This window comes from Poecilia formosa, unplaced genomic scaffold, assembly GCF_000485575.1.
Source record: "Poecilia formosa unplaced genomic scaffold, Poecilia_formosa-5.1.2 Scaffold11, whole genome shotgun sequence".
In the NCBI taxonomy this organism is placed as follows: Eukaryota; Metazoa; Chordata; class Actinopteri; order Cyprinodontiformes; family Poeciliidae; genus Poecilia; species Poecilia formosa.
The window spans coordinates 20,897-30,742 of NW_006799950.1; the positions used below are offsets into that span (position 1 = coordinate 20,897).

Here is a 9,846-nt window from a genome sequence, read left to right on the forward strand (position 1 = left end):
AGGTGGTTACTCCACTGGTGTGTTGTGGAATAATAATAAAAAAAACAGATTCTATTTGAAAGCACGAATTTTGTTCATGTGCTTGTCGCTGATTCTGTCAGTCTGGAGCTTTTAGCAGCAGAGCTTTGATGGTGATGGATTCCAGGTACAAGAGACACAAAGACACACAAAAACACTTGTGTCTAATACCAAAGACCTCTCCCGTGTTTTTCATGTTCTGAAAGCACGTTACAAATTAAGCCACTCAAGATTCAACTCTGAAGTATTTAATTGAAATCAATACGACAAACAAATATACAGACTTAGTCACACACACGAAAAACATCTCAAGTTGCAACACAAACAAGCCGAGGGTGTAAAAGCCATAATTAGAAGCGGTTCTCTTTTTAAGTAGGGATGGATGATAGTATCTATATCTGCTGCTGCGTTGGGGATCATTTTCCTCACGATTCACTTTAGTCCAAAGATTGGCCGACTTTATCTTGACTCGAGCAAACTGTGGTTTACAGAGGAGTTCATGGTCAACTTAGTGCTTTGATTCTCTTTCTCAAACAGTAAACCTGTTCACATGCACTGAGAGCACAACCTGAACAACAGATAAAAACAGTTTGAATAAAACATGCCTAGCAAACAAACGATCAATTAGTACAAGGAAGCAAATCAGTGACTTATATAAATGGCTTTAAGGGTGAAATGCAAATTTCAACACAGGAGAAAAGAGTGAAGATTGTTGTTGTTAATGACAACGTGCAACTATTTCACAGTCGTCTACTGCGGTGTTGTTCAAATATTCAGTGTAAAACAATTTCCCCTCCAGAGTGGATTCTCATGTGTCTGTTTAAACTTGATTTGTTACCAAATCTTCGTCCACAGATAACACAACAGAAAGGTTGCTGTCCGGTGTGGATTATCTTGTGTCTGTTTAAACTTGACTTGTCGCCGAATCTTCGTCCGCAGACGTCACAACAGAAAGGTTTCTGTCCCGTGTGGATTCTCGCGTGTGTAGTCAGAGTGGATTTTTGGCTAAATCTTTGTCCGCAAATATCACAACAGAATGGTTTCTGGCCTGTGTGGGTTCTCATGTGTGTGTTTAAGCTTGACTTACGGTTAAATCTTTGTCCGCAGAGATCGCAGCAGAAATGCTTCTGTCCGGTGTGGCTGCTCACGTGTGTGTTTAAGCTTCCTTTTTGGCTAAATCTCTGTCCACAAATATCACAGCTGAACGGTTTCTGCCCCGTGTGTGTTATCATGTGTGTGTTTATGCTCGATTTATAACCAAATCTTTGTCCGCAAACATCACAACAGAAAAGTTTGTCTCCTGTATGGATTATCTTGTGTCTTTTTAAACCCGATTTATCACCAAATCTTCGTCCACAGACATCACAACAGAACGCTTTCTGTCCTGTGTGGATTGTCTTATGTGTGTTTAAAGTGTATTTTCCGCTGAGCGCTTTACCACAGTCTTCACAACTAAACTTCATTCCAGTCTGGACTTTCCTTCCTGACTCCACGCTTTTCTTCTCTGTAAAACATTCCTTATGCAGCGAGCTCGAAGATCCCGTTTCTGAATGTGTCACGTCTTCCTGAACGGGGCAACAGTGAACAGATTCTTCAGGAAACTCAGAGGAGCTACAAGGGTTGTTAATGTTTCCGTCTGACTCAGGAGCTCCTCTCTCCTTCCAGTCACTGTCCTCGTCCTCAGTTTTCTGTCCAGAGTCTGACAAGTGTTCAAGCTCAGACACTGAGTGATTTACATCACTGTCCTCTTCGTCATCCTTAATGACTACAGAAATGAAATCATCTTCTGCCTCTTCTGAAAGCTCTCTGCTTTTAATGTGGTCTTGATAAAGATTCTGTGAGAGCAGAATGGACTCTTTATCATCCTCACTCTTTATAGGAGTAACATCAGTCTCCTCCTTTGCATTGAGCTGCTCTGTCCCCAGAATGATGCAGACTTCCTCCTCTTCCTCCTTTATCTGCTGCGGCTTTGGGTCATGCATCTCAGCAACAGATCTGTGGTCTTCAGGAGTTTCTTCTTTAACCATCAACATCTGCTTAACATCTGCAGGAAAACATGGGAACATATTAGAAAGTATGTAGACTGCAATGTTGGCTGAGCTGATGTATCTGAAGCCTAACATTTTTGTTTAAGTTTCCATTTTCAACAGCTTCAAACCTACCCATAAATATAAAGTTTTCATATTTAAAAAAAAGTTGTTCCATAATTTTATGCCTGTTTTGTCCAAAAACGCTTGATTTATAAAATTAGAAAACCCCTAGATATGCAAAGTTTCCAAAAATGAACTGCAAAATATAATATTTCTAATCTGTATGTCTCAGCTTTGAACAAGTCATAAATTAATAACTTAAATTTTTATGCATAATTATTTTTACAGGAGGAAAAAAGCAAAAGCTGACACTTTTTACCCTCAGGACTGACTTTTATATAAGTGCAACAAAAAATAAATAAATAAATAAGTAATAATTATATATATATATATATATATATATATATATATATATATATATATATATATATATATATAAAACAGATATATTTTTTATTCTTGTGGCATTTTCTTCTCTGGTAAACTACTGCATTTGCCAATAAGTGGGATGCTCACTTATAAAATGTTTTTGATTATGAATACAGAGACAACAATAATCATGACAGCAGTGAAATAAAATGATTTGATTGGGGACAGTGAGGGAGCTGGATACAGGGTAAAAAAGGCTGCTGGAGTAAGTTGGCCTGTTATCCTCACAGAGATCCTCACAGAGCGCATTCATCAACCATAAACCAAGCTTTATTCTACATGTCTGGTCGGAACCACTGTCGAATTGAAAACAAGTTTTAGATTTTCTTTAACACGGGAACCCTCGTTTCGAAAATAACATGTATCGGTTTCCTGGATCGTTTCTACCGTCTAACTTAGTATTTAACATTTACTGTCTATTGGCTGCATTTGAGCTTTAAGAAGGTAATTAGTCCGTTAGTCACCTTAAAATGTCTCTCAGCTGCAACAGACACGAAAACATACTAACCTAATCCGTTCAACAGATCCTTATGGTAGAAACGAGCCTCCATGATGTTGTGTTTGCTTTGTCCTCGTTTTTAAAGCTGTTTCCAAATCTCTGTCACCGTCTGAACTGTTGTCTCCACGCCTCTATTTTCAGCTTTTTCGTGTTTTCTTCTTGTTCTTGTTCTTCTTCTTCTGGTGTTTACTGGCGGCTGGCAAACAAAGTGCATTACCGCCACCAACTGGTGAATAGTGTGTGTCCGAGTGACAATTTTTTTTAACTTTGCTTCATAAAAAAGCCCCTAATATTCTTTTAATTAGACCTTTCTTTGTTAGATATTTAAATAAATACTGATAACATTAATTACTCGAGTTTTTCTACATAAAATGTCTTTCACTTTTACAAGAATTTCAACCAATAACTTTTGTTATTTCTTCTTGCGCCACATCACACTCCACTGATTCTCTCCGTCCACAATAATTACATCTACCTGAAATATGTTTATGATTATGAATAATGTTTAATTTTATCCACTCTGTAAAAATCTGATTGAAATAACAATGTCCTCTTTCCGGTTTCTTTCTGCAATCTTCGTTTCTCCAACTTTCCTCTCTTCTTCCCATTGCCTTTGCACCATTCCTTCAGTCTTTTTGAATGTTTTAAAATCCTATTTGACCTCCGTCAACCACCATGACAAAGGAGCTACTTTTTGCAACCTTATCTGCAATTTAATTTCCTTTTAACCCCACAGGTACACCCATTAAAACATAACAGAAACACCCATCATTTGAATTTGGTACAATAATTGTTGCATTTCTATCAGAATATCTAATCAGTGGTGAGCATAATACATAATACAAGCTTTGAATTATTCTGCATATTCTTGTCTAAATCAACACAAAAAGCATTTGGTTTCTTAAGAAATTTTTTAAATATTAAAATGATTTATACTCCTATCCATCTGCTATATGACTTCTTACATTTTATTTTAAAATATTGAGTTTGTCGTATCATTTGTTTTTCCTGACTTTTCTGCTGTTTCAGCTTTTTGGCAACATATTCTCATGAAAGCTCTTTCATTCCCCATAATTTCTCTGTTCCTCTCAGAATTTTTACTTTTTCCTCAATCTTATGTTAAATCTAATCAATGCAATCGATTACATGTTCAGGAAGGTCAGTCCTGCAACATTTTCTTCACTTCTTGCAATCACCCTTCTTTACTGGCTCTGCATAGCTTGCAATATTTTTCCTGTACATTGTTGTCACATTCTTGAAACTTATGATTTTTGACTTTTTCCTCTTTTGTAAGCATACCTATAAGTGTCAAAGATATGGGCATGCTGTTTCAAGGAATGGTTCAATAGTGAATGATCATGTTATAAAGAAAATGTCCATAAAGATTGGTCCAGTTATACCATTTTTAATTATATCACCCACAATTACTTCATCAATTAACTTCTTATTTGTTATAAAAGGCAGATGGCTAAACAATTAAAAACAGGTATATGATCATATGAAGGAAGAATATTCAGAGCATGACAAAGTATATACAGACTACATCTAAACTATTAGTTATTTAAGTAATTGTATAGAAGGCACAAACAAAGATATATTAGATTTTGTTTTCTGATTCTAGTAATGCACTATTGAATATTTGTTATGCATGTACACGTAGATATAAATATGAAGTACAGTAAAGATGAGATTAAAAAGGAACAATGGGACAAAGAAGGAAACCACACATCTGACCAGTTGGTGGCAGTAATGCCTTTGCAAACCACTAATCAAGAAAAGAAGAAGAATACCTGCCAAAAAAAAAAAAAAAAAAAAAACACTTCTTCGTCTGCGGTAGAATCAAGTAATGCAACTGAGCTTCCTTTAGTTTGGATGAAAGCCGAGCTCAGCTGCCCAGAATCTGCTGAAGGAAAATCTGAAGAGAAGCTAACAACAGAGACATGGACCAGCTTGAGCAGCGGCGGAGGGCAACAGAGGGAGAGATTCCTGAAGAAGCTATGAAAGAGGACAAAGAAAATAAGCTGCGACACGTCATGGAAGATGGTTACTACACCAAGGTTCTGCTGGGCGAATTAGGTGAGTGTGTTTTCATTTCAGCGGCAGTTAAGGAACATTTCACGGCGTATAATAGATTACATTTTTAAGCTCAAATGCAGCCAGTAGACCAGGAAGTCTGAGCTCAAATCGTGGCAGTCGTAGCCAGGGGCGCCGCCAGGAATCTTGGGCCCCGGGACAAACATTAACTTGAACTGCTACTGCTGTCAAAAGCGATGCATAATCCCCATCCAAAGCAACCAATCAGAACCAGGAGGAGGGTCTTAGTGTTGTCAATCAAGGTCATTCACTCACTTTCAAAATGTGCTAATGGAAGAGAAACAACTTGTCATTACAGGAAAATCTGTCAAAATGATGAATGGCCATCAGATTTTTTTCCATGACTATTTAATAAAACCAATTATTTGGTTAATGCGACCCCTGCTAAACGTGTCTTCATCAGTTTTTCAAAATGCAAAGCTCTCTTGTGAAAGTGTTCCTCTGTAAAAGAAGATTCACAACATTTATCTTAAAGTATGAGTGATATTTGTACAGCTGGACGTAGTCCTGTGAAAAAAATTACAGTACAATTCGCAAGGGGTAAAAAGCTTGTGATACTGGTTGTCAAATATTCTTAGATCCTTACCAGGGGGAAACACTTTATGTTTATGGCACTCTTGCACTTTATGCTTCATATCTTTTAAACGTTGCTGACGGGCCGACCCTGTGATACCACTGAGCTGTCCAAACAGTCGGCTGCAGAACGTTTGATGTCCTGCACAAAATTGTCATAAAATGTCACAATGTATAAGCAGCTCAGAATGCGGAGACCTAAACCTTGTGAACTTGAAAAATCTACAAATTATTTCTTATTTATTCTCTTCGCTCACCATCTACTTAAAACTAACAGTGAACCCATTCCCAAGCTGAAATAGAGCATTGCAAAATATATATATATATATATATATATATATTTTTTTTTTCATTTTTAATGTTTTGGTTAAAATTTCAAAATGCTGTGTGAATCTGGGAACAGAATGAATATTCAAGATATCAGTCATATCATTTCTGACTGGTCAGAATGTTAATTCTAGATGTCCTACATAGAAAACTCGTCTATGTTCAAGATGTCTCTAATTCATTTGGAGACTTCCTAAAAGGAATTTTGACTATTCAGAATCACAGTTCTAAATATCTCTAACTTAGTTTTGTGTAGCGTCATTTGCTTTCAAGATATCTCCAATTTAAATTGCGCTAGTTGAGTTTTGTATATCTCTTAACTTAAAGTACACGTCGTTGAAGATGCATTTAAAGCAGAACAAAAAGCGAGATGTCTCAGATTTACTTTATGACTAGCCATAATTTAATTTGTATGTGAAATACATATTTCAGATATAATCTATATTTCTATACAATTCAAATGGTAGAAGATGGGATAAACTACGTGATAAACTCGCCTGGTTCCTCATCTTTGATCTGCTTGAAAAAATCAGTTTTGTCACTTGATTGCGACAAATCGATGATGATGATCACTAATCGATGTGATGAAGAATCGACTCGTCTTGATGGTGCAAGGCTCCATCCAGAGACTGGGACAAAAAAGTTACTCTTGATCAAAAAAATTGAAATATTTTAATCCTTTGTTTTCTGTAATTTGGATCACTAAGGGTTATCACGTTACATATGATAAAAATGCTAAATTAGAATATCATATATGATCTATTAAGAGGATATTTTAAGAATAACGTCAGCGATCAGAAAACATCAACTCAGTCCTTGATCACTCTGTGAAACTCCTTTTTCCTGGGAATTGTGAATAAAGATGGGCACTGCAATGCATTCTGGGAGTCAGTCCAGGCTGCAGCCCAAGTACTTTCTAATATGCATAATATGTTCCCATGTTTTCCTGCAGATGTTAAGCAGATGTTGATGGTTAAAGAAGAAACTCCTGAAGACCACAGATCTGTTGCTGAGCTGCATGACCCAAAGCCGCAGCAGATAAAGGAGGAAGAGGAGGAAGTCTGCATCATTCTGGGGACAGAGCAGCTCAGCAGGAAGGAGGAGACTGATGTTACTCCTATAAAGAGCGAGGATGAATTGCAGTCCATTCTGCTCTCACAGAATCTTTATCAAGATAAAATTAAAGACAGAGATCTTCCAGAAGAGGACGATGAGGGAGAATCCGTTAAGATAGAAAATCATGAAGATGACTCCATTTTCTCAAAGATTGAAGTCATTGTTAAGGATGAAGACGACGATGACGTAAAATATCCTGACTCCGAACTGAATCGTTTGCCCGACGCTGGGCTGAAAAGGAAGGACGAGGATAATGACTGGATGGAGAGCAGAGCCACCGAGTCGGATGGAAACATCTTTTCTGAGTTTGCTGAACAATTTCTTCACCGTCACTCTATTCAGAAACACACGGCACATCCAGAAATAAGGTCTGCAGCCTCTATGGATGACGGCAAATGTTTTACAGCGAAGAAAAATGTGGACTCGGAAAGGAAAGTCCAGGCAGGAGAGACGTTTAGCTGTGAAGACTGCGGCAAAACCTTTATTAGAAAATACAATTTTAACAGACATAAGAGAATCCACACAGAGCAGAAATCCTTCTGTTGTGAGCTTTGTGAAGAAAGATTTAACCGTAAATCAAGTTTAAATTTGCACATGAGAATTCACACAGAGTACAAACCTTTCTGTTGTGATCTTTGTGGACAAGGACTGAGGCACAAGCGCAGTTTAAACGCGCACATGAGAATCCACACGAAGCAGAAACCTTTCAGTTGTGATCTCTGCGAGCAAAGATTTAACCGCAAATCAAGTCTAAACACACACATGAGAATCCACACAGGACACAAACCCTTCTGTTGTGACCTCTGTGGGCAAAGCTTTCGCCACAAATCAAATTTAAGTACGCACGTGAGAAGCCACACAAGACAGCAACCTTTCTGTTGTGATATTTGTGGACAGAGACTTCGCTATAAATCAAGTCTGAGCATACACATGAGCATTCACGCCGGACAGAGACCCTTCTGTTGTGATCTCTGTGGACAGAGATTCGTCAATACGTCGCATTTGAACTCGCACAAGAGGATCCACACAGGACTGAAACCTTTCTGTTGTGACGTATGCGGAAAAAGATTTGCCCACAAACCACATTTAAGTGCACACACGAGAATCCACACAGGACAGAAACCTTTCTGTTGTGATTTATGCGGTAGAAAGTTTAGTGAAAAAGGAAAGTTAAAAAGACACATGAGAATCCACAACTGAGGGGAAGTGGCTTAGCTGGGATTCTTAAAACTGCACCGCTGCTGTTGGTTGTGAAATATGTGTCATTAAAGACAAACTGTATTCACTTGGTTTCAGTATTTTTCCAGTGGTTAATTTAAATAACATTAAATTAATAGCCTGTGTTTTTCATCTACAGTCCAAATTGAGCTGTAGCACATGTGTGTTTTCATTGCATGTAAATAATTTTAAGAGAATCGGATCACCTTCCTGTCGTTAAGAAAGGTGAGTTCACTGTGACCTTGAGTCAAGAGAATGTCTGCTAATCCTTTAGCTAAAGTGAATCACCAGCAGGACGATGATCCCAAACACAGCAGGAAATCCAGAAAGATCATCAAGGTGCGGCTACGGCCTAGTTAAAACCCGCACCAAACCGTGGCTTTCTGAAAAAGAAAACCGTTTCTAGTTACTGTTTTATCCTGAGTTCAGCCTGATTGTGATGCAGTTAGTTTTGATATGTTTCATGTCTATGAACTAAGTCTGTTGTGTTGATTTGATTAAATGTGTGGACAGAAGCTTGACTTGTTCATTTGGGTGAGAAAGAGGGAAATTCAGTTGATTATACTTGAGCTTTTCTAATTGAGTAACATAATTAAACCATCATCTTGATTATGTTGAAACCAATACAATGAAGATGCGTCTAGATGTCAGTTTTGTATTGCAGTTTAAGTATATCCATATTTATTTCAATCGTGACTCAGTAGCAGTCAAAGCTCAGTGTAAAAAGACACTTTTAATATTGTAGTAAAAATAAAGCAAAGTACATCAAATGGCGTCTTTTTAAGGCAGCAGACATTCTCAGTCTTCTAATGATACATTTTATTTAAAAGGCCCCCCTTGTGGCATAAAAATCACTGTACAAAGACTAAAAGAAAACAAATGTAGAGTGAAATGAGATCAGTCAAAATTCTTGTTCGAACAGATGGGTTTTTAGCTGGGATTTAAAGGGACAGTCCCAGAGAGACCTTTGGAGTGAGTGGTGATGTCAAATTATGGTGAAGCCTATTTAGGAGGGAGTTGTGTTGAACCACACCAGTGGGAACCAGTACATTTGTCATTTGTTAGGCACATATAGGTTGCATATTTGCAGAATGGAAAGGCTTTCTATTTACAAAGGTGCGTTCATCTACAGATGGCAGGTTTTCCCACAAAAAACTTGCTACACTCTGGGCTTTAGGGAGGCCTTCCAGCCAGCCACCATGGTTTTGAGTTACAAAGTGTTTAAAGCTGACAGGAAATTTAAAAATATTACTTGGAAGACTGGAAGATTAATACCTAAACACAAACTATAAAGTCTTAAAAAAAAAGGCAATAATTAAAAAAAGAAACTAAGATAAAATTAACCTAAGCCTGGTGGGGGTTCAAGGCTTAGGATAGTCAGAGTTGGCCTGTTGTTCAGGTAAATGGTGAGGGTACCAGCCATCCAGTAACTTCATTCTTTTTAAAACTTAATACAATTCACTAATATATATATAAAAAAAT

The 9,846-nt window shown here is 37.5% G+C and overlaps 2 protein-coding genes across 2 annotated transcripts; one reads left to right on the forward strand and one right to left on the reverse strand.

Annotated features, from left to right (window-relative positions):
• Positions 1-250: 250 nt before the first annotated feature.
• On the reverse strand, positions 251-3,305 carry LOC103131260 (oocyte zinc finger protein XlCOF6.1-like). Its single transcript, XM_007542862.2, has 2 exons — positions 3,046-3,305; positions 251-2,062 (listed from the first exon to the last, which is right to left on the reverse strand). Exons 1-2 carry the CDS (start codon positions 3,086-3,088, stop codon positions 792-794), a joined length of 1,314 nt encoding a protein of 437 aa, XP_007542924.1. The 5' UTR covers positions 3,089-3,305; the 3' UTR covers positions 251-791.
• Positions 3,306-4,819: 1,514 nt separating this feature from the next.
• On the forward strand, positions 4,820-8,436 carry LOC103133458 (zinc finger protein OZF-like). Its single transcript, XM_007545203.2, has 2 exons — positions 4,820-5,112; positions 6,983-8,436. Exons 1-2 carry the CDS (start codon positions 4,977-4,979, stop codon positions 8,344-8,346), a joined length of 1,500 nt encoding a protein of 499 aa, XP_007545265.1. The 5' UTR covers positions 4,820-4,976; the 3' UTR covers positions 8,347-8,436.
• The last annotated feature ends 1,410 nt before the right edge of the window (positions 8,437-9,846 follow it).